The 23759-nt window shown below is 40.5% G+C and overlaps 3 protein-coding genes and 1 long non-coding RNA gene across 6 annotated transcripts in view; 2 read left to right on the forward strand and 2 right to left on the reverse strand.

Annotated features, from left to right (window-relative positions):
* The window catches only part of LOC144093212 (uncharacterized), a 117167-nt gene that overhangs the window by 33762 nt on the left and 59646 nt on the right, over positions 1-23759 (reverse strand). The gene's annotated exons all lie outside the window — the stretch shown is intronic.
* Positions 133-17548, forward strand: ift140 (intraflagellar transport 140 homolog (Chlamydomonas)). 2 transcript variants are annotated; one of them, XM_077626064.1, is made up of 31 exons: positions 133-459; positions 1297-1456; positions 1527-1748; positions 1814-1935; positions 2014-2144; positions 2708-2883; positions 2953-3044; positions 3596-3702; positions 3779-3921; positions 3990-4193; positions 4451-4523; positions 4658-4749; positions 4832-4959; positions 5027-5144; positions 5243-5364; positions 5431-5566; positions 5650-5781; positions 5930-5965; positions 6580-6794; positions 14072-14249; positions 14334-14524; positions 14617-14712; positions 14806-14938; positions 15193-15336; positions 15417-15545; positions 15639-15821; positions 15900-16103; positions 16176-16385; positions 16511-16674; positions 16864-17011; positions 17091-17548. In XM_077626064.1, the coding sequence occupies exons 2-31, from the start codon at positions 1310-1312 to the stop codon at positions 17268-17270; spliced, it is 4356 nt and encodes a 1451-aa protein (XP_077482190.1). In that variant the 5' UTR covers positions 133-459; positions 1297-1309; the 3' UTR covers positions 17271-17548. The 2 variants fall into 2 exon arrangements, with proteins under 2 accessions (XP_077482190.1, XP_077482191.1); XM_077626065.1 differs by lacking the exon at positions 5930-5965 and having other exon boundaries at positions 17091-17547.
* tmem204 (transmembrane protein 204) lies at positions 7233-14562 on the reverse strand. The gene is made up of 3 exons (XM_077626069.1): positions 12495-14562; positions 11624-11779; positions 7233-8427 (listed from the first exon to the last, which is right to left on the reverse strand). The coding sequence occupies exons 1-3, from the start codon at positions 12742-12744 to the stop codon at positions 8183-8185; spliced, it is 651 nt and encodes a 216-aa protein (XP_077482195.1). The 5' UTR covers positions 12745-14562; the 3' UTR covers positions 7233-8182.
* Positions 17620-22993, forward strand: ccdc78 (coiled-coil domain containing 78). Of its 2 annotated transcripts, none has more exons than XM_077626066.1 (14): positions 17620-17768; positions 17842-17967; positions 18035-18121; positions 18200-18535; positions 18614-18664; positions 19242-19330; positions 19509-19572; positions 19854-19979; positions 20048-20244; positions 20354-20489; positions 20595-20641; positions 20716-20797; positions 20926-21026; positions 21098-22993. In XM_077626066.1, the coding sequence occupies exons 1-14, from the start codon at positions 17706-17708 to the stop codon at positions 21168-21170; spliced, it is 1578 nt and encodes a 525-aa protein (XP_077482192.1). In that variant the 5' UTR covers positions 17620-17705; the 3' UTR covers positions 21171-22993. The 2 variants fall into 2 exon arrangements, with proteins under 2 accessions (XP_077482192.1, XP_077482194.1); XM_077626068.1 differs by having other exon boundaries at positions 20051-20244.

Consider the following 23759-nt stretch of genomic DNA (forward strand, 5'->3'; position numbering starts at 1 on the left):
CACATTGTGTAGATATGTAATCTAGGCATTTAGAATGTCCTGTCAATAAATTAACGCAGAAAGTCTCCGAACGTCACACTTCGGCCATGTTCGGTAATTTCCGTAACTCCCCGAGCGTGTTGTCAGGGGCAACTGTCAGAGACGCAGTCGTCGCAAAACAGGCGAAAACAATTCTTCAAGATCGACTGGAAATTTAACCGAAGATATTTAAAGGGCCAGGGCAAATCTTTCAAAAGTAATTTGACGTTCTCTTCACCTATTTTTTTTAAAAAAAGAAGCCAGTGAGGGCTTAGATTATGTTTAGATAATGTATCCTAGCGAGGATAGCCTAGTGAGGAAATCCAAAATGGATGCCACCGGGAGAGGACTTGTTACGCTAGCTTTCTCGATGTAGACCTCCTAAAAAAACGATCAAAGTCCACTTGGAAACACCGTCGAGGAGGAGAAACGCTTTTGACGGTACGTTTGTTGCTCATCTGTGCAAAACACTTACAGGAGTCGTATTTAGCGGACTGATCACTGAGTTGACAACTCTTGAAATGCTTGTCCAAATGACACGATGTGCAGAAAATCCGGTTAAAACATCTTTAGTTGTTCAGCAACTATGCAATTGAACATTTTTGGGGTTTACTTTTGATTTCAGATGATCTCTTTTTGTATAAAGTTTTTATACGGAGAGAGTGGTTTTAGATTTTAAATGTGCAATATAATTGATACACGATCGCAATATTGCGATCGTGTATCGATGATTATGAAATTTGCATAAATACCGTTAGGCATCGATTCATTATGTTGACGATGACTTATTTATTGATTGTTGATTTATTTATTGTTTATTGACTATCTGTTTGTTTGTTGTTATTTGTGCACTTCCCTACTTATCTATGTTGTTGACTACTTATTTATTTAGTAAATATTTATTAATTATTTATTTGTCTGCTTGTTTGTCTGTTGTTATGTATGCACTTCGTTTTGAAGCTTTAAATCTCATTATACTTGATAATGACTATAAGCATTCAATTCAATGCAAAGTCTGCGGGTCGTTATGTCAATCCATTAAGTCAAAAAATGATTATTCAAAATTAGCTTGAAACTAAAAATGATTGAGACCTTGATTATTGGCTGTGACTTTCTTGTTTTTAAGAGCCCTGGTCTCCTGGCTGCTTGTGTTATTCTGCAATTGTAATTTAAAACAATATCCAATTTTCCACGGTTTTAGAAGCAGCAACAGAAATTTTGTGGAAAAAAATCCCACTTTTAATGTTGATAATCAGTCCCTTTTTCCCATACATTTAGGTACACAGAAGACATGGCAGTGTATTTTGACCACCGTGTCGAGACTCCTGAGAATTGCAAGGAGCCCTCTCAGTTGAAGTGGCACCCAGTTCTGTCATTACTGGCTGTTGCTTCACGAAATTCCACCACTGGGGGAAATGTAAACATCTACTTGCAGCAGGTTAGCAGGAGGATACTTAAGAGAATGTTTTATTATCTTGACTTCTAATCAAATTCCTACTAAAATGCAGGGAGAGAATGTGGAGAATTGCCGCGTGGAGCGTGCCCACCGGGCCACGGTGCTTTGTTGGCATCCTATAAAGCCTGTATTAGCTCTGGGGTGGGAGAATGGTGAGGTGTTGCTTCTGTCACACTCTTCTGGGGATCAAAATGCTCTGCCAAGCACGCACACGGTACACGTCACACTGCTGGAGTGGAGTAGCTCGGGAAGCCGTTTGGTCACCGGAGATCGGGTGAGTGTCAATGACAGTTAAGGAGTTTGAAAATGCCTAATAAAAACAGTTTTATTTCACAACAGAGTGGCGCTTTAGCTGTTTGGAAGGTGGACGCCAGAGGGAGACTTCAAGGATACTACCTAGTTAAGCATACATACAACTCCCCCATCACTTACTGCATATTCAAACCTGCATCACCTGGAGAGTGAGTAAACAGTATGAATGAAAAGAAAATTTTCTCATTTTATGATTTTATGTGGTCATTTTTCGTTTTATTTTACAGTGACGTTAATATGCTGGCCCGTGCGTCAGTGAGTGGAGATGAGAATGCTTTGGACATGTTCAGCTGGAAGGGGGCGCCACTCAAGATGGGGCCACAAGAAGGCCTTGCATTTTACGTCAGCACAGCCGATGGTAAGAACAAGGCTATTTTTTATTAAAGAAGTAAATGGTTTGCTATATAAGTGAAAGTACGCTAGTCTCCAGACGCAAGTACAGTGGTACCTCGACATACGATCGTAATCCGTTCCGAGACTGAGATCGTATGTCGAGCTTTTCGTAACTCGGGCGAATGTTTCCCATTGAAATGAATTGAAAGCAAATTAATTCGTTCCAACCCTCTGAAAAAAACACCAAAAACAGGATATTGGATTGGAAAAAATGTTTTATTTCTTCTAATTCGCCATATATTGACAAAGTAATTAATAACGAGTGGTTTAATAGTAATAAAATGTGTTTAATAGATGTAAAATTAGACACATTTCGCGTAGGGGAGAGACAACGACACACACGGAGGCGGAGGGGGGGGCTGTTCGGCGTCGAGCATGTCGTACCACGAGGTACCACTGTATTGACTTTTTAAAAATGTTACGACGTGATGATTTCCTACAAAGTATTCTATTAACCCCAAGCTACACTCCAGAGTTCCTTGGACCCCTTTTTGAGAACCATTGAGCTGAAGCCTTTCGGTTTTACAGGCAAGGTGCACAGTGTAGACGAGCATGGCAAAACAGACATGCTCCTCAGTATGGATGGCGCTATCAAGAAAATGTTCTATGCGGAGACCAAAGCATTACTGACTGTGATTACTGAGACGATGATGTTGTCACAGTACACAGTGGGACCAGAGGGGGAGGCTCAGGAATTCCAAAAGGTGAGTTCAACTGACTCTTAAAATAATTTGATTTCACCTATTCTTATTTGGTACAAAACACTTTTCAAGGTGAAGCTGAGCAGTAGAAGCGGACAAGGCGTCGACGTCGTCTGGGCGCAGAATAGTCTCGTCGTCACAGCGACGGGGGAGCAACAAATCAGGTCCGTGGACTGTCCACTCGTGACATCCGTGTGCGGTCGTTTGGTCGCCGGTCTTTTGGTCGCCGGTCTTTTGGTCGCCAGACTTTTGGTCGCGGTCTTTTGGTCGCTCGGACCCAAACAACGGGCGACCAAAAGACCGGCGACAAAACAAGGTAAAACAACACGGTCTACGCATCAATAAAAGCCAACAATGGCCCTGAGCAGTTTCACTGAGCGGACGTGTGAGTGTATAAGAGTTTGTATGTACATGAGTTGTCCCCTTAGGAAGGGACGTCAGTCAAGGTCTTAAAAAGTTCTCCAACAAAACACAATACAAGTACGGGAAATTCTGAGCTTTTCTTTAGCCTAATAATTAATAGGGCATTAAGTATGACTAAATAATAATTCACAGTTTGTATTTAGGGAATTTGAGCAACGATTTAAATGGTAATTATCAATAACCTTCCGGGTGACCAAAAGGCCGGCGACCAAATGACCGAGTACCGTGAAATCATCCAATTGGAGGCCATTTACCTTCTTTCCTGAGTTTAATTTTTAATTTTATTTCTTAGGCTTTGGGATCTGGAGCGAAATGAGAACTACACCTTGTCTCTTGATGAGACTTCGGGCTTTGAGCGCGGCGAGATGGTCAACTGTGTTTCCTACTGTTTAGGGAAAGGTACTTTAACTATTGATCTTGATGTTTGACATCGTAAGAGTACAAACTTACCATGTTTACTATAATACTTCCCTAGAAATGCTAGCTGCTGGCACCAGTCACGGTCGGATTGCCATGTGGAAGATGGCACTGCATGCGGAAAGCAGCAGAATTGACACAAAAGCCCAGTGGAAACTACAGACACCCACGGAAATAGAAGGGAATGTCATTCAACTGCAGGTACTGTTGAAACACTCGCTTATCTTGTGGTTTGTTGATAAATATCTCTACACATGTTTGCATTTCAGTGGGGCTCCAGTCTGAATCTGCTGGCGGCCAACAATTCCAACACGGTGGTGATCCTGCACGAGCACGTCATGTCCGCTCACTGTAGCCAACAGGTGGCAGCAGTGCAGTTGACGCCGACCCAACTCAGTATCACCCAATTTCACACAGGACTGCACCTGGCCCTGCAGTCCGAAATGCACATTAAAGGGGTCTGTGTGACCAAGGTAAGCAGCATGTGATGTCGCTGTGAATTTTACGTCAGTGAAAATATATGACAGTCATTAAGAAAGGAAAATCAAGGAAGTCATCAGTCAATTTGACTTTCTTCACACTACTGATGACCTAAAAAATAATATGGTCATATGATTGCTAATTACTTAGATGTTGATTTCTTCTTTTAAAAAAAAACAATAATTTACCAGGTCCTAAAACTCAACTGGGTATGCTTTTCAAAAACTTATGCTAGAACATTTTTTGGCAGGATTCTGCAACAGTTTGGAGTGGCAAACAGGTCACTGTGTTTGAAATGACGGGGGCAGCGCTACACAATAAAGGTATGTCGCTGTATTTGGCCACTTACATTTTCTGAACGACAAAAAAGACAACTCATTGTGCACCCATACCTTATTTTTGCTGATATAAATTCCTACATTCAGTTTAATTTTTTTTCCCACAATCTATTTTCTAGGATCATTCCCTTGTGATTCCCATGTCGTAGATGTGCATGGTGAAAACCTGTACATGGTGGAACCTAACAGAGTACAGATCCGCACACCACAGGTTTGGAGAGCCTTTTTACGAAGCTGCCATTCAGTCATTTCTAATTAAATGAAACCTGAACCTTCTAATTTCTCACGTTTAGGGTACAGTAAAACAGCTGCTGACCTTCTCCAAATCAGAGGGGAACCCAATTCTCCTTAGTGTTTGTCAGTCCTACCTGGTAGTTGGTACAGACACATCACATATCAGAGTCTATGACCTCGCACGAAGGTTTGTCAAAGCTGTTAGTTAAAATACATCTTTGCTGAAAAGTGTACAATAATCTGACTGTTTGTAGAGATGCCAAAGCTCACTGCAACGCCAAGAACCTGGCTGACCAGATTCCCAATCTGGGAGCCCTTCGTTCGGTTAAGTGTAATGCCAATGGCAGCCAAGTCAGCATCTTGATCACCCAGGTGAATAAACAGCAGCACTTCTCATTTAATCTAAATTCTTTTCCATACATGTTCTTAACGTTGTCTCAAGTAAATTTTTTCATGCACTTTCCTGTTAGGTGAATGGCAGACCTGACCAGAAAGTGTACTTCTATGATATTGAAATGGACACTGTTACACACTTTGACTTTTTTACTGGCAGACCATCTAGTGGTATCACACAACCTGAAGACAGTGAAAGGTGAGTAAAGGATTTGATCTTTTTTTTTGTTTCATCTGCATTGGTAAACTTTCCACACGTTTTCAGACAGCAGTTTCAGTTGAGCGAGCTCAGCGGCCGATGCCCTGTATCTCACTTCTGGGATGAGAGTGAACCTCGACTATTTGTGTGTGAGACCGTACCAATCAGCTCTGAAACCTCATCCGCGGGTTACTGGGACACGGTAAAAACAGAATTCTTCTACCTTTATAAAGCATTATGAATCCGATTTTTCTGCACAGTGTTCATGTCCTTTTATTCTTCCAGGTGGACGTGTCGGTGGTTACCCTCTTCTGTACTCAGGAACATGGCCTCCTTTTGCAGGACTGTTATCCCAAACCAGCAGGCCTCCAAGCCCTCCTTGCTCTTGATGTGCCTTATTATTATTTTAGCTGCAAGGTAAGGCTGGAAAATTTGCAAGTGTCTTTCCTATTTGCTTCTTCCTGACATTTTTTATTTTTGGAAAAGCTTTGTTAAACCTACCTTTTCCTTTTCGCCCACCACTACTACTTAAATGTGCAATGTGTGTTTGGGTTACACACACCAGCTATTATTTCGGAGGGGCGGTGTCGTTCAATCGGAAGTAAGTGCAAGTCCGCCCTCCCTTCGGAAAACTAAATATTTGTGAATCCCAGCAGGGCAAATGAATCCCTGTGTGCTGAATAGCTTTGGCTTTTAATCTGCTATCCATGCTTTGTAGTTTGCTGCCTCCAGAAAGCATTTCTAGGACTATAGTTTTTCCACAATTATTGTCATATCTTCGTTTTAAATACAAATATTGTGATTTTTAAAAAAAAAAAAATTTCTTTCTGAAATATGAAAGTCCCCTATCTTTCAAATCAAACCCAGAATAAGCATCTCAAGCCTTGACAAAATGTTCTGTTCTTTGTCAACCAACATATCAGACTTGTACAATGGCAATAAAGGTTTCAATTTCAATTAAATTCAATTAATTTTATTTCCCTAACTGAATGAGTGCCTTTGATGATAATAAACGTCCAATCTATTTGGACTGAATGGGCTAGAAGTGATCATTGGGCATCAATTCAAACGGATTTGTCTATTGCTGTTAATGACAGCAAATGAGTTGAATTTTTTAAAACGAATTTCGAAGGAAAACAACTTTACAATTGCAGTATTTATTTATTTTTGCCTGATTTTGTCTGATTCTCACATGATTTTTGCTTGTTCTAAAAGGAAGTGTCTGCCACGTCAGCGCCAGCAAATCAGAGCCAACCATCACGGGGGTCCGTGGCCCTCTTCCCCCAAATGGTTTCGAGGCGAGCGCTCAGAGACTTCGAAGGCCTGGAGAACTGCGACAAGTCCACGCGCGACGCCATGCTCAACTTCAGCTTCTACCTCACTGTCGGACACATGGACGAAGCTTTCAAGTCCATCAAACTCATCAAAAGGTAAGAAACACATCACACTCCTTTACGTCAGTGGCATCTTTTAGCAGAGGCTACAGTTCTTACAGCCAGAAACTAAGTTGGCCTTTTCAAAAATGTACATATACAATGTGTTAGAAAACATTGGGGCTTAATGTCATTGTTGAAATAATTGATCGACTTCCTCGGAATGATGCAGCAATATCTGGTATGGGCTGGAATGTCTGTCTCCAGACTTTAAGCTATTTCCTCTGATTCATGTCGTCCTTGACCTGCAACGGGTGTCGCCATCATGTCTAAATTAATTCTTCAGAGTTACACTAGGGGAAATGGCCTTGTAAATAGGTTATATTACATTAATTACAATTAATTAATTATTCTTATTGAAAAAATAAACAGGTTAAAAATAACTTTACTCTGAATAAAATACATTCAATTTCTGTATTCCCACGCAGTATACTATTTAGTTTATTTATCTTGTAAAACTCTTTGTGCTGAAAAATAGCTTTTGGGGAAATATAATTGCTATGCGATAAAATTATGATTACCGTACATTGAGTCCCACCCCAAATTTTAACACAGATACTATGAACAAATATGTCAAAATCAAAAATACAATTACAAAAGATGTTTAATCAACAAGACGACCCCCCTTGAATGACTTTCAATTGAATTAATTCGATATATTATTTGTATTTACCCCCTATGTTTAAAAGCGTAAGAGAAACGCAGGAATTTAATAATAATCCCAAATATTGCAATAATCCAACCCTGCCAACGAGTTAATGATAGCATTATGTTTTAATACAGCTCACTAATATTTTATTAGAATTCAAATGAACCACAAACAAGCAGACATCTAAATGGATTACATGGATTGCTAAAAGTACTATTTTAGCTGTTCCCTGTTTTTATGTAGCAGTGCATGCAGTCATAAAGCAAAGAATAACCATCATTTGCTTTAATCTTACTTGTATAACGCAAGTTTTTATAATGAAATATTGCATTGACCCCTTAAAAACATGTATGTTTTCATCTAGGACAAAAATACAATTAGGTATGTTTCAAAGTAATGGGGTAAAAAACGAGGTATTCTGTTATGGTTTACTTTGTATAACCATACTTTCACCACTCCAATTCATAGCAGTAATGCAAGAAAAGTTCGGAATAAGTGCACATATGACAATCAAGGTCCAGCTTGATCTTCTGCTTGGCAGGATGTTACATTTCCCAGAGTGTTCTAATCCAAAGTTAGTGGTATAGACCTTTTTTTTTACCACCCGACATCTCAAAGGGAATATTTGCCTGATGACATGACTTGCATGTGTAGTAGATTATGATCTTAAACACATGCAGGCAGATATAAAGTCGTTGAACTATCAAAAACCAGATTAAGAAATGTAGCAGTGTTGTCAACACGGTGAATCCACATAATCGTTGTCCAATCGTGGGCGGAAAGGAGACGTCAGCGAGCGACTGATGATGATGACTCGTGGTGATAGACAGTCATCACGGCGGTGTAAAATGTTCCAGATGAGCATGGCTGCCGCCGTGGTAGCCAGCAGGCATGCGGCTATGTCCATGTAACAGGAGTAGGCGAGACGCGTGTTAGGCCCGATCCTGTAAAAGGTCACGAGTCCAATCACCAGCACAAAACCTGCACAGGAGGGAAGAGACAAAAGCTCACAAATGAATAAACCCCATGATAACATTTGAACAATTACGAACATTCCACTGGCTAAATATTTTGGTGATTGTTGTACATGGTTACTCATTGATGGTTATTTTTATTGTGGCATTGTTTTGAGTCCCAAAATCCTCCACCCATGTAATTCCCCACTGTTTGTTGATGGAATTCCATTTTTGTTCTTTAAATTGTTGTTTTCACCTATGAAGGCCAACCTTGTGCTGATTTGGGGGGGGGGGGGGGGGGGGGGGGGGGGCAGGGGATATTTCATGAAAAACACAAGTAGGTAAAGTAGATAAACATATTTCTAGCCAGTCATAAAATAAATAAAAAGTCACCCTCTTAAGATTTTTCTGGAAAAGCAAGTGAAATACTTTGCTGCAAAAACTGCCAGGTTACAAGAAAAAAAAACATGCATACTTGGGTGAGTACATTTAAGCCAAAGTCTCATAGCAGCCTCATTGCATGCAAGGAAGTTTTTCTTCCTCAACTCTTAAGTCACTCAAAAGGCTTTGCAAATAGACAAGATCTAAAAACATCAGGGAATAATACACCTAAAAATGCTTAGAATGTTTGTTTTCCTAAAACCTTTCATTCTTCTGAGAACCCATGATCTAAGAAACTTTGGCGCCCTGGGTCTTGTTTCATGCTGATCCTTTGAACTGCATCAGCATTCTTGTTTAACAAAATACCTTTCCTACAATTTTGCTATTAAAAGATTGTTCCAGTTAGTCGTATTACCAGCGCTGCACACCGCCTTCACAATTTCAATGTCCCAGTTCTAAAAATCTCCCCCAAAATAATCACCGGAAATGTAAATACTCGATATGAATCAATGCGTTTCCTGGATCAAAGTATACTGAGTTCATTTATAGTTTTCCTGCTTTACCTCTGCCCTAAGATGGCTGGCATTGTTTGAACTGAGGATGTGAATAATAGTCTGCATGTCAGTGTATGTATGTCAACTACTCTGTTTGCTTAGTGGCTCGGTGTTTAACCTACCTGGCTCCTCTTTCTAGAAAATGTATAATGTCTTGTTCAGGTTGCAATCAGGGTGGGCTGTGTGAACTTCTGGTTTTTGGCACACACTTATCTCGTTAATTTCCTTCCCCCCTCATACTCTTTCCATCCTTCCTTCCCAACCACTCCGCACCCGGGCCTTGGAGGCGCGTGCATTTACTGGAAGTTTGATGTTATCGGTCACAGAGAATCTTGAAATCTTGTTTTTATCATACAACAAAATGAAAGTGTATGAAAATAGTGTTTTATTTCATCCACACCGAAAAAATAAAACACGGTTTCAGCTTCTTTTGAGGTCAGAGGCAACTAAAATGTGATCTGGCCGGGGTCCTATTCTACGTTCTTGTCCATCCCAATGGTCCTACTAAAAACTTTTCCCGCGTGAGTTGGAAGCACAACATTTTCAGCTTTCCTGAAATGAATATGCATTCTTTGCTTCACTTGCAATGTCAACCTCAGACAGCTTTGCTAACCATATATGGTCAGATAGTCACTTGGAAGGTACTATTTTTTTTCAGGAAGCCTTTCTAAATTTAGAAAGGAAATAGGTGTGTGCCAGTCCAACTGTATTGTCATCTAGCACGAAGATGCTCTCATTGGCCTTTCTTGACAATGATCAGTAAACCACATTCAAATCTAGATAGGGAATGCTGGGTATCTTTTACCTAGATCTAATTGAAATGCACTTTTGCAATTTATAGTATAGTTAGTGCTGTCAACTTTCCAATCACTGTCTGTCAGTTATAACAATCTTAGAAAAAAATATGTTCAGTTGGGGAGTTCATTTAGAGAACATATAAACAACAAACAATCATAAAGATGCAATGTCTTCAGTCATTGGACAGACAAACACATGCAACTTAGAAACATGGTCCCTGCAAAAGTGTCTTTCCCGTGCATTCCCCCTCTCGGCTTTTTCCTTCTTCATCTCGAGGGTTTGCATAACAGGTAGTCACAGACATTTCCTCGTCCTGAGCAGGGATATCCTGGCGCCCACCAGTCGCTCCCTGGCTCGCTGTAGCTCTGGCTCATGGGTTCTGGGCGAAGACTAAATATAGATCCAGAGCAGACCTTAGACTGATACACCGCCAAATGACGGAGTGGCCCTATTCTATGATTTTAGGGAAATTAGATTCTTAATTCTTAATTTAACAGTCAAGAGTTGTTGAAACTTGTCATGTTTTTTCAACTTTTAGGACAATTCTATGCTTTGGACTTTGTGGGAAATTTGGGGAATGCCAGTCCCATGGCTGTGCTAAGGTTACAAGGTTCATAACGTCACACTTGAGGAGTTTGATGTGGAAGAAGTGGAAGTTCTTATGGGTTCAAAGGGGATACAACGTCATATTTTCCATTTTTAGTTCCTGCGAATGTCCCAAGACTCCCATTCATTTTCTGACACTTAATTTTCAAGGGTCGGTGGAGTATGGGGACAATCCCAACTGGCTTTGTGGCTATGTTCGGGGTCACTTATGACGTCAGTGTTTTTCATTACCTCTGCCAGTAGGTGAAACCTACAAAAGGCAGATCACAAACTAAGCAGCATGTACTGTGTCTGTTTTTTTGTACGTGTTCAATTAACTCAAAAATGAACAAAGGGATTACTATTGTCAATTTCTAAAGGTAAATTTCCAATATGAATTGAAAGAGGCTGTTACATTTTCGGGTCAAGTCTTAAGTTACAGAGGTCAGAAATGCACTTTTGCGATAACCTGATTTACGGATTAGCTTAATTCAAGTTTGCATTGCAGAGTACAGGATAAGAAAAGAAATGGTCAATGTTGACAGGACTGTAGTGATGCTTTGAATTTGGCTGCTTAGTTTGTGATCTGCTTTCTTAGTCCTTTAGTTTAGTCACAGTTATGAGATTGAGCGTTCAATCCACAGTGGATAAACATTATAGTAAATTCAAAAAAAAAATCTGAAAACCTGTTTTATCGATAATGGTTCACTGGAAGATAGTTTAGGACATATAAAAGGATTCGATGAACTGCAAAGGCAAATACGTTTAATTATTCTTGTTGCTGGCTCTATTTCTTTTGAGTACATTTCTGCAATCTATCCCTTATTGTACTTAAGGCTACTACAGTATATTATCCCTTAAGATTTTAATTTGTAGATGATGATAACATAACATCGTACTTACTGGCTAGCTGAAAGAGTGCTGCAATAGCCTCCTCCCACCATTGAGATTCCCGCGTGATGAAGGGCAACTCCATAAATCCGAGCAAGAAGATTAGTTGCCCGGCCGTCAAGGCGACGGTCGCCATCAGGTTGCACGCTCGCATCATGTCGAATTGCACTTGAGGGACCAGAGGGAGCAAAATGTTATACCTCCAAACAACCATTGACTTTGAAGTAAAAGAGTCATATTGCTTTTTTGTTGAACTGAAATATTGCCCACTCCTCGGGTCTTTACTTGGCCAACAAAAAAAAACTGCTTTCAGAGAAGAATTGATCATAGTTTTAAACTGTAAGCATGTATGACTTGATCTGCTGCACCGCATTGTAACAGTATTCGTTTTATCACACTGTGGCTACTACTGCTCATTGTACGTAGTTGGCAGTGGACATGTAGTTTCCCAAACTTGTTCCTGAATGGACTTTTGTGAATGATGCTTAATTGGCTGAAATACATGAATGGCGCCCTCTGTGAGGAAGCTGCTAAGATCCCAATGAAGTTAATCGTGTCTGTTGCAAATAAGTTCGCTGTGAAAATAAACTGTTTAAGTAGTTTTATGAAATCTACTTTGAGGTTAAATTAGCAATCAATCCTATTTCAAGACAGCTTGTCCTCTTATGATCATATGTCACATGGAGCCTAACCCATTGCATTTTGGGCAAGTGACGGGACGCTCCGGAGTTTTCAATACAATGCAGACACAAATTCACATTTATATAATTGTACAGTTTAACCATTCAGTGAACCTCACATATCCAGGTTGGAGTATTAAAAAAAGCATAACATGGCACAACAAAACAGAGCAGTTCTGCTATTCTATTTGTCTAGCACTTACATTTTACGGAGCTGCGGGATTCTTTATAGCCAGCATACTCTGAGCCCCATCCCAGAGCTTCACATTGCCTCTGTGCCACCTGAGCCCTCTCCCCTCCCGTGGGACACATCTTCCACAATCCGACGCTCCTCTTCCGCCCGTCTTCCAGGGCTTGCAGGACCCAGCTCGGGGTAAATGCCGCCACATTGTTAAGCACCAGAGAAAGCAGGGCGACCGCCACTGCTGCAGCCACGAGCCTCTGCACGGCCATGTGACACCCGGTGCCTGCCAGTCCTCCTCACCCGCTCCCCGAGCCCCGTGGTTCCTCTGAGCTACCACTATCGCCTCCTCCGAGAGAGTCACTTGCAAAGTAGAGAAACGGAGAATAGGCCAGGGCGTCGTCTCGGTGTCTAGCTAAAGAACATCTCCGTTCATCCTCATTCACTCGCCGATAATTCTTCAGCCTTCCTCTTCTGACAGCACTGTCAGAAGTATGTTTGGATCAATCCAGTAGACACCGAGGTCCATTCCACTGGCTTCAGATGGCTGCAGCTTGACTTGTAGATGTTCTTTATCAGATCCCTTGCAAATATTCTCCACTTGCATGTGCAGAGTACACAAAGGGATAGATTTGCTGCACTGCTGCTAAGAGTTTCTCCACTGCTTCCAAACAGAATCAAATCACCTCCCTCCACTTCTGTCTACGAAGCCCCTCTCGACGTCCCTCACGGCAAATCCTGTTAGATCAGAGTTGATTTGTCGGAGTGCACCAATGTACATTAGCAGCAAGTCATAACCAACCGCTCAGCTCCCTCCTTCACGGTCACCTCAAATGTGCATGCCTTCCAAGGTTCTGGTGTGACTCAAATGTCCAGAAAGACCCCCCTCTTGGACGTCACTTTTGGGTATTCCTTTGTCTCCAACATGGGAGGAGAAGGGGGGAGTTCACTTGAAGTCCTCTCTTGTGTGCAACAAACACATTGGCCACCACAGTCGGCCAGCAACAGGATGTGTTTCCTGAGAGGAAAAGAGGCTGGGAAGAGGGGCCAAATGTAGACCTGTTCCTTCTCTTGTCTTTCCTTTTCTGGCTCCTCAACATTTTAAAGCCTCTCTCATTGCTATTGGGCATCCATGCCAAGCCTATTCATTTGTAACAATCTTCTCACGTCACTGTATATTTTACTTGTACTCCTTACCCCCTTACATGCCATGGGCTCCTACAGATTTGGGGTATTTCCTGTTGCCTGACTTTAATAAACAGCACACATCTGTATCTGCTAAAGCCATGAGGAGGGTGCAGGGGAGGCCAAATAAGGAACAGATGGCTAAGGAATTTTGAATATTAACTTAAAGCGATCAGGAAAATGGGTTCAGACTCGAGATTAGACACCAGAAATTTTGGAAAAAACAAGGAAGGATACTAATGTAGGTAATTCTGCACAGGGGAAAAAGTGCAGTGCAGTTCTTCCACATTGCAAAACAACAGACAACTTCTTTGAACTTGACATTTTTCCCTTACGCATGCATTCCAAATTAATGAACAAATATGTGTAAATGATTTAACAATATTTCGTTTTGGTCTTTTTTTTCCTCCACAGCAAAGTAGTATGGGAAAACATGGCGCGCATGTGTGTGAAAACCCGCCGACTTGATGTGGCCCGAGTATGTCTTGGCAACATGGGAAATGCCAGAGCGGCAAAAGCTCTGAAGGAGGCTGAAGCAGAGCCCGAGCCAGAAGCCCACATAGCGGCGCTGGCCATTCAGCTCGGCATGCTGGTAAAATTCGGACAAATTGAATCTAGTATTTAATTTGCACATGGAACATCTGGATGTTGTCTTTCCCTTCCTGCGCTCCGATAGGAGGATGCTGAAAAGTTGTACAAGAGCTGTCAACGCTACGACCTTCTCAACAATCTCTATCAGGCAGCTGGCCAATGCGAGAAGGCTCTAGAAATCGCCGAGAATCATGATCGCATTCACCTCCGCACCACTTATTATAATTATGCCCGCTATCTGGAATCCATGGGGGACAAGAGCTTGGCTCTGGCTAAGTAGGTTTTTTTGTTTGTTTGTTTGTTTTTGCGCAGAATTTTCACCTCATCTTGTTTTTGGCTTCACTTCCTTTGTCGAATAATCCTTCCAGTTATGAAAAATCCGAAACCCACCGAGTGGATGTGCCCAGAATGCTTCAGGATGATCCAATGTCTTTGGAGATCTACGTTAACAGGATGAAAGACAAGTAAGTACATCCACATAGGGTTTACATAATACACATATTTCTCCTTCATACAGTATACAGTGTATTTTACTCAAGTAAAATATATCAACACAGGAACCTTTACAAGTGGTGGGCTCAGTATTTGGAGAGCCAGTCAGACATGGATTCAGCTCTGGACTGCTACGAGTCAGCCCAGGATTACCTCTCCCTGGTTCGAGTTTACTGCTATATGGGGAACATTCAGAAGGTACAGTAGCGTAAGTAGGTTGACAATTGTATGTTAACGGCAAAATTGTATATGATCCCATTCAAATACATTAAATGCAATGGCTGCCATTGACGGCAAAAGGATATTCAATACATTTCAGATGAAATTGATGTGCCGGTGTACTCTATAGTCCTGTATGAGTAATGTTATACTTGATGTTGTCTGTCGCAAAGTCGAAATGTTGGTATATTTTGTTGTAGTTTTCACCCTCTTTAAATATATTTCTTCGACAGGCATGTGAAATAGCCATCGACACAGGCGACAGGGCCGCGTCCTACCACCTTGCCAGGCACTATGAAAGTCATGATGACACCAAGCAAGCTGTTCACTTTTACACGCGAGCACAGGCCTATAACAATGCCATCCGACTTTGTAAGGTGAGTTCATCATACTGTCATTTCTCAGCGTTGTATTGTTGTTTTACAGAATTCTTAACTCTTATCCTCTTGCTGAACAGGAGAACGGACTTGATGACCAACTGATGAACCTGGCTCTGCTTAGTAACCCTGAGGATATGATGGAAGCTGCCTGTTACTACGAGGAGAAAGGCGTCCACATGGACCGTGCCGTTTCGCTCTACCACAAAGTATGAGTGTCATTTTTTAACTCGGCTGATTTGCTTTCTTGCCACGACTACCCACATGAGGGCGATGTTCAAGTCTTTTGTTTAAATCCTTAGGCCGGTTATGTTTCCAAAGCCCTGGAAGTGGCCTTTGCCACAGAGCAGTTTGCAGCTCTTCAGATGGTTGCCGAGGATCTGAATGAAAGCTCGGATCCTGCCCTCCTGGCGCGCTGTTCTGAGTTCTTCATCCAGCATTCTCAGTATAAAAGAGCAGTAGAGCTGCTAATTGCAGCCAAGAAGGTACCAGTTCTTACATATACAATACACCCGTTAGTGTCTTCGTACACTAAAATTTTTGCACCGTGCTGTTGTTCTCAGTACCCTCAGGCTCTGGAATTGTGTGTAAATGAGAACCTCACCATCACAGAGGAGTTTGCTGAGAAAATGACTGCAACGGATTCGAAAGATTTGTCTGAAGAATCTCACAAGGAGCTGCTGGAAAAGATTGCCGAGTGTTGCGTGCGTCAGGGAAACTACCACTTGGCCTCCAAGAAATTCACCCAGGCCGGAAACAAACACAAGGCAAGACACACGAGTGTTTGGATATACGAGTCTGGTGGCGGAATGAAATGAATTTGTCCTTCTTCCAAACAGGCAATGAGAGCACTCCTCAAATCAGGCGACACGGAGAGGATCATACTTTTTGCCAATGTTTGTCGCCAGAGGGAGCTTTTCATCATGGCCGCCAACTACCTCCAGTCTGTCGACTGGAAAAATCCAGAGATAGTAAAGACCATTGTTGCTTTTTATACAAAAGGCAGAGCACCACACCTGCTTGCTGGCTTCTATGAAACCCGAGCACAGGTAGCGCAGTCTTATATTTTTACTTTTTAGAAAAAATAATGAAAAAATACAACCATTTTTAATGATCTAAAAAAATCACAACTTCCCCCCCCCCCCTTTTTTATAATTAAATAACCATATTGAAGGTGGAAATTGATGACTATCAGAGCTATGACAAGGCGTTGGATGCTTTGAGTGATGCGGTCAAATGCCTTGCCAAAGTCAAAAGCTCAGATGGTCAACAGGAAGCCAAATTGGCTGAACTACAACGTAAAATCACCCTCATTAAAAAGTTCTCCCACGCACGCAGGTAAATACTCATTTTTTATATTTAACCTATTAGCTGCCATTGGCCAATAGACGTCCAGTCCATTTAACAAAAGGAGAGGCTTAAAGCGAGGGATCTGGCAACCCTCCCAGTTCGAATGAATTGGACATCTCTGGCTATTAAAGGCAGAAAATGCATTTTAATTTCACTACTACTTGACTTCATGTGCAGGTTAAAAACAAATGGCGAAAATTGTGACGAAGCACTGACTATATGTGAAAACCTATTGGAGGAGCCCGAACTGGACGCTGCTGTCAGGGTCGGAGACGTGATTGGTTTTGTGATCGACCATCATTGCCAGCAAGGCAACTTCAAAGCTGTAATTAAAAACCATAATCATTTGAGGGGTCTTTCAAGGTGAGGTTTGTTCATCTCATTTCCCTTTCTGATTTCAACAGGCATTCACCAAGATGAAAGAGCTCCTAAACATGATACCCTCACAAAATATCAAATACTACGTCAAGCAGGCTAGTTTGGATGCCCTGCAAAAACACATGGGTTTCACTATGAATTCTGGGGACCATAAACACAACGACAAGGAAGAGGATGAAGTAGAAGAGGACTTGAATATTCCCTAAAATCTTGCTCAAGACCTCAAATTTAGCAAAGATTTCTTTAGTCATTGTTTTCACTGGGTGGCGCTATTGTCTACCTAAAAGCCATCCAAGCAAGACAGTGCATTACTAAAATATAACAGCTAGAAAATACTATACAAAATGTATGAAACCAAAAGAAAGTTGATTTTTTTTCACTCACTTGATGTTATCACGTTTTGACTGGGTGTTCTTAGTGTATAAAAATCTTTTTTTACACATTTTATATGAAAAATGAGTCCACTATTACCCAAGTGATATATGCTTTATGTAAATAAAATGTTTTAATGTTTTTTCTACAAACAAAAGGGGTGGTTTTGTAGTGAAAGGTCGTGTTGCACTAAACCATGGCAACATTCCGCTCGAGCATACTGAGTGCATATCAAATACTCTACACAACTTACTGAATGAATCGTAAAAATGCACTCTCAGGAGTCTTGTTTGACTTTAAATGAAGCAAAAGATCAAGATCCAGGGGAACCTGTAAGTACAGTATTTCATATATTTCATTTTACAAAGTCCATAAACTTGAACTTGCATAATTTTCACTTTCCAGCACCAAAACAGAAGTGAGCACCTTTCAATCAAAGTAGACTATTTGGAGAACAAAGTAAGTCATTTGTCCACAACCAACACAGACCTGTCCAACAGGCTGGTCCGTAGCGAAGAGGAAAAACTGAAGGTATAGTGTTCATTTTCATTTTCACTCTAAATGTATTAGATACAGTGCATTTTCCTTCCATGATCAGATTTCAAAGGAGCTTGTCGAGGAAAAGCTTCAAATAAACGAGTTGAAAAACAAGTTTGAGGAGGAGATGTTTGAATTGAAAAATAAGGTAGGGTTTTCCCTTTCTTCGACCAGTATAAGCTCAAAGTGGTCTGGTGTAAAAATGTACTTTGTTGCCTCTTTTTAGTTATTAAACCAAAAAGATGAGATAACAGAACTAGTGACCGTGCGAGACAAATTAGTTTCTGAGCTCCAATCAGTGGAGACTCATCTGAAGAGCGAGCAAGAAGAGCATGCTTCGCTCAAGAGGAACTACCTCACCCTGGCTGAGGCCCATTACAAAGAACTGGCTCAAAGCAAGGAACTGAGCGCAGAGTTGCTGGCGTCGGCCCAAGCCCAGGACACTTTGCGTGGGCAGCTAGCCAAGAAGGATGAAAAGGCTCAGGAAAGCTCGACAGATCTTCAGGGGGAGCTAAACCGAGTCAGGGCCCTCATTGGCCGCCTCCTGCAGAACAGAGTCAAGGTGACGCATTGGCTTTGCTGTGTACTATCATTCAGGATATTTGAGAAATGACTCACTTGGCCACTTGCATTTTCACAGAAACAAGACTTTGCAGTATTGAGCCAAGAACATAAAGAGATTGAAAAAACGGTACGTATGTAACATACATTGGTTTTAAATACTTAAAATACAGATTATTATTATTTTTTAATTCACATTACCCAGAATTCAGCAGTCCCAAATAGATGGACATGTGAATATGTTCTTTCCCAATTTCTCTACAGACCTTCCACAAAAAAAGACCATGTTAAATAAGACAAATTCAGGCTAAAAAAAATTGTTTTCCTATAATTCCAGTTTTGCAACACATTCCAAATTTACTAAAGATTTAACATTTATTTCAAATGAGTCACATTGCTCAGAAGATTCAATCAATTAAACCTTACAAATATTCACAAATTGGGCATTTTCGGCTCATATTCTGTAAAATCCAAACGTTATACGTATCTTCCATTATCCCCCATTCCCACCTCCGTACAGATTTCCCACAAATCCAGACTTTCCTCAAGAAAAAAATGTCCAACCCAATGAGACATTTGTCCCCTCAAAATGACTTTTATGCTTCTACAGACGACTCACTTGAATTGAATTGAATTAAATGCTTTTATTGTCATTATACAAGTAGAATGAGATTTATCTATTTACTTATTGTCATTCATCTGTGCAGCTCCTAGGAAACCAAGAAGAAATGAAACACATGCTGGAGGAATTGAAGAGCAGCTATGAGCAAGAGCAAAAGAACCTCAAGGAGAAGATGTGAGGAATGTTTTGGATTATCCTTCTAAAAACAGAACAAGCTTGTGAAGATGGTGGTGTTCATCCCACATGCGCATCTGCTCTTTGATTTGATTTTCTGCTGTGGTCTCTTGACTTCCTCTTGTGATGTGGTTTTCGGTTTCTTCTCTTGTGGTTGTAACCCATATTTTGCCATCAGCGGGGAGATGGGAAAGGAGCAGCAGATCCCAAACAGACTGCAGAAACCATCTGAACTGAGTATGGTGAGGCTGAAATGTTTAGGTCACATAGAAAACCATTCTTCCTAAATGATTTTTTTTAAGTCCTGCACAAAACAGTTTTTCTGTCATTTTTGCAGAAGTATTTTGTTTAATAATCCATTAGTCTCTGCCACGATGCTGATAATTTCGCTCCATTGCATCCATTGATTGTCATTGTGATGTTTCTATAGCTTATCTTCTCCATTGTACTATTTGTTTTTAAGAACCATACCATTTTAGTATAGAGTATCATGGTTGGTTTTGTTATGTTTCTGTGATTGAAGCAATGCTGGTGCTGTCAAAGTCAATTGAAAGAGGCCAAAGAGGAAAGCTCAAGGCTGCAGCTGCAGGTCAAAGAGCTTCACCAGCAATATCGTGCAAATCTGCTGTGCTATTTAAAGGACATAACTGTGAGTAAATTCACAAACACACAGATGGCTCGCCAAAATATCGCAGTTGCTTTTTATCGTGCCTTCAGGAGTACGTAGATAGTGTCGGGGGAGGCAAAGCGCTGGTCCAGAGAAGCAAGTTGACAAGTTTTGTGGACAACTTGCTTGGAGATGTCCGCGCTTCCTACAAGGCTCGTGAGGAGCAGCTTGGAAATGCTGCACGGGTGTACAAAAAGAAAGTGCAGAAGACCACAAAGATCCATCATGCCCTGATATGTACTTATAGGTTAATGTTTTCAGTTTTTAGATGGTTACATGTGAAGAAGTTTGCTAAACCAGGCTACTGTTGGTGATGTATTGATGACGAGATATGTAATTATCTACTGATTCTGTAGGTCTCAGAGAGAGCAGATTTTGGCCAAACCAGACATAGGTATTGAGCCTGGACCCCCAGATTATCATTTTAACCTGTTCGATACGTCAAGAGAAGAATTGGGTGAGATCCAGCAACTTGGACCAAAAGTGGCTCAGGTACTCAGAATTAGAGTTGTTGGCTTTTTTAAAAACATTCTCAATTGCGTACAAGGTTTGTCAGGCTACAAATTGAGCTCAAAGGCGATCATGTTTGATAAACAGGAAATGGTGGCAGGTGCCAAAACCTCAATTCATTCCATCAACCAGGAGTGAGTGTCGATTTTCCGCATTCTGATATGTGAGGAAAATCATCAACTGTTGATGAGAAATGAACCTTCGGCAGGATTTCGCAACCAGAACAGATATTTCAAGAATCCTGGTCGGTCATCAGGAAACAGCTGAAGGAGATAATGGACTCCACGCTGGTACGGGAAACTTTAGCAGCAGTGGCAATCCTCCATGCGAAAAGCTTTTACCATTTTATACCGTCTGACTCATATCGACACATAATCTTGCTTACAAAATGGATTCTCTCTTCCCCTGTTTATTACAGGAAGTCTATGAGAAGGAGCGCACACTTGGAATGACCAGAGCAAGAGTGGCGGAAGCACAAGTGTCAAAATTGCAGGACTATATAGACAAGCACCTTCACAGGTCAGAAGAGTTAATCATATTTTATTTGCGCTTCACTTTTACACATTTCCATTCACAAATTTCGTTTGCAGGTATAAACAGGAGATAGCACATCTCCGTCACCTGTGTAAAAAGGAGGCTGCGGGAACACAAAATAATCATTAGATTACTCGTTTTTCATCATTTAAAGTGATTCAGGTATTTCCTTCTCTCTAAAAACATAAAAAAATGTTTTCATGTCATATTCCATGCTACTAGAAAAAGGCAAATTCTCTTAACGCTTAGATATACAAATTATTTAGTAAAAAGATGTTTTTTTAATTAGAAAGGACAGGAAAGTTTTATTATTGTTTGTATTGTATATTTTTCACCGAAACGTAAATAACCTGCAGTTTTTTCCCCCAAATGATCCTTGTGAAGTGTAAAACCTTATAAAACAAATCTATCATATTCATTTTGCTATAGAATGTCAGATACTCCCTGAAAAAACTCATTTCTGGGAAAAAAAAGTTCACAAATAAGCTCTTTTTTTTTCAGAAAATAGCATATAAAGCATCCATATATCATTAGTTTGTATTTTTTGTTTCATTTTTCATAGAGTATTTTATTTTGGAAAAGATCTTTCATTAAATGCAGATAAACCCAACATACATTGAATTCCCATGGTACATTTTCAAATCTAAGATTCCTGGAAAGGTTTGGGAATGGCATCGCATTCCCCCGTTCTTTCACGTAATCACTAGGTGGTGTGTTTTCACCCTGCGCACTAAAATTCCCAGGAAGCACTTGGGCCTTGAGAAAAAAATGCCTGGAATGTTTGTAAAGCTTATGTCAATTTCACGAGCTTGGGAGAAGAAAGCGCGGCGACAATGACGGGTCACCCTGGTGAGAATAATGTCATTACACGTTACCCAGACGCGTACACGCCCGTCCGTGAACACTTTCCTCTTCAATGCTCTGATGTGAGCGGAGGCTTTTCTCCCCTACATATTTATTGCCTCACATTCCCTTTAAATCACTTTATACCTTCTCAGGGCAAGTTTATCTTCCAAAACTAAATGATCATTGGAAAACATTAAGTGTTTTTAGAACCATTATGATTGGGTTTGCAAAATTTGAGGTTTTCATTTAGTCAGGGAACTCACAAAATGTAAATCTTAATTCCTCATTTATAACTATTATACTGTATAAAAGTAGATCATACCCACCTTTACCACTACATTATTTACATATATGAACAGCGGATAGATAATGTAAACATACCCCTATTCTAACATCAGGTTCACAACATTTAGAAAATAAATCAATTTTAATCATTTGGTTTCAACCGATGCATGGACAAGATGCAAAGTAAAATAAGAATCTAAATAATGAGCTTGCACACCCTTTTATGATTTTCTATTTAAAATTCACTCGTCACATGACATTGCAATAATTTTGAGGACAATTCTGCCGACCCTCCCATTCAAAATAGTCGTCTATTTCCATCAATAGCAGCCCATCGCTTAACCCAAAATTAAATTTCTTCTAAAAGTTCTAGAGTAATACCCACTTGCTATATTATACACATGTATACCCACATAACATAACGAGATAGATAGCATAAATCATTACTATTCATTCATTCATTTTCCATACCGTTTATTGTAGGGGGCGCTGGAGCCTATCCCAGCCAACTATGGGCAGCCAATTGCAGATAAATCATTATACTTGACTACTAATCTAAATTGCATTAGTCACATGCCGAGGAATGTGGTATCAATTTCAGCGTATTCTCTAACTAAATGTGGTTACTATGAATGAAAATAAATGGCATCAACCCACCCCAAACAATTCTAGCTGGTATAACATCTCAAAGGAAATAGATAAATATCTACACATTGAACCTTTCTAGGGAATTATGGGAAAATTCTCCAAGTCATATAAATATGTCGCCCCAATCCCCTTTTGAGGGGGGACAGCTAACCCGAATCAGAGGAGGGGGTGTGAAAAGTTTGAGAGGAATGGGAAGTGGGATTTTGTTGGTAATGTATTATACTCCCAGGGCCCTGGGAAAGAGTGTATGTGTGGTTGGGCTGGTGGTGGGGGGGTGCAGCTTGGGTCTGTGCCAACATAGTCACTGTGCCAAAGAGCTTGTGGGAAAATCAAAAAAGCAGGTTGCTTCTTTGCTCATGTGCCGACAAAGATACTGTGTCGTAATGTGAGTGAAAGAATCTTCTGTGTATACTGTACGTGATAAAAAGGGGATTTTGTTCCGATTTTCAAATTGCAATATCAGTATTTTGCATGCGCTGGTTGGTGTGTGCAAAATTGAGCTAAATAATATTCTTGTAATACAGACTTATTAATATTCTGTAAAATTTGATGCTCTGATATTACATGTCAATTAAAAAAATGAAACCATTTTATCAGTTAAATTGAGCAACGTTAAAAACACTTTTTACTTGATTAAATTGAAATATGTGAGTGGTTCTTTTAGTGTCATAATCACATGACATAACAACTGCCATAATAGAATACCTATGAGAGAGCCCATTGTTACCTTTTATTTAGTTAATTGTTATTTACGTATCTATTTTTATGTCTATAATTAAATAGTGTTAAATTTGCACATTTTTTTTGCCAAAGGTGCCTGAGAGAATAGTAGGAAAAGAAATGTGGTACAGAAAACAGAAAATGATTCCCTGTCCTAGTCCAGTTTTTATTCATATTAAAATGGAATATGAGCCTATTAAAAGTTGTGTAAGCCAAGCC

This window comes from Stigmatopora argus, chromosome 18 (assembly GCF_051989625.1).
Source record: "Stigmatopora argus isolate UIUO_Sarg chromosome 18, RoL_Sarg_1.0, whole genome shotgun sequence".
Classification (NCBI taxonomy): domain Eukaryota; kingdom Metazoa; phylum Chordata; class Actinopteri; order Syngnathiformes; family Syngnathidae; genus Stigmatopora; species Stigmatopora argus.

What these genes read in the sequence shown, in the direction of transcription:
- ift140 (XM_077626064.1), top strand. Translation starts at nt 1,310, where the DNA reads ATGGCAGTGTATTTTGACCACCGTGTCGAGACTCCTGAGAATTGCAAG. An exon ending in CCGCGGGTTACTGGGACACG is followed by an intron (nt 5,567 to 5,649) that starts GTAAAAACAGAA and finishes TTATTCTTCCAG; the next exon opens with GTGGACGTGTCGGTGGTTAC. An exon ending in TGCTAATTGCAGCCAAGAAG is followed by an intron (nt 15,822 to 15,899) that starts GTACCAGTTCTT and finishes TGTTGTTCTCAG; the next exon opens with TACCCTCAGGCTCTGGAATT.
- tmem204 (XM_077626069.1), bottom strand. Translation starts at nt 12,744, where the DNA reads ATGGCCGTGCAGAGGCTCGTGGCTGCAGCAGTGGCGGTCGCCCTGCTT. An exon ending in ATCCCGCAGCTCCGTAAAAT is followed by an intron (nt 11,780 to 12,494) that starts GTAAGTGCTAGA and finishes TGGTCCCTCAAG; the next exon opens with TGCAATTCGACATGATGCGA. An exon ending in AGCACTCTTTCAGCTAGCCA is followed by an intron (nt 8,428 to 11,623) that starts GTAAGTACGATG and finishes CCTCCTGTGCAG; the next exon opens with GTTTTGTGCTGGTGATTGGA.
- ccdc78 (XM_077626066.1), top strand. Translation starts at nt 17,706, where the DNA reads ATGCACTCTCAGGAGTCTTGTTTGACTTTAAATGAAGCAAAAGATCAA. An exon ending in AACCATCTGAACTGAGTATG is followed by an intron (nt 19,573 to 19,853) that starts GTGAGGCTGAAA and finishes CTGTGATTGAAG; the next exon opens with CAATGCTGGTGCTGTCAAAG. An exon ending in GCTATTTAAAGGACATAACT is followed by an intron (nt 19,980 to 20,047) that starts GTGAGTAAATTC and finishes TCGTGCCTTCAG; the next exon opens with GAGTACGTAGATAGTGTCGG.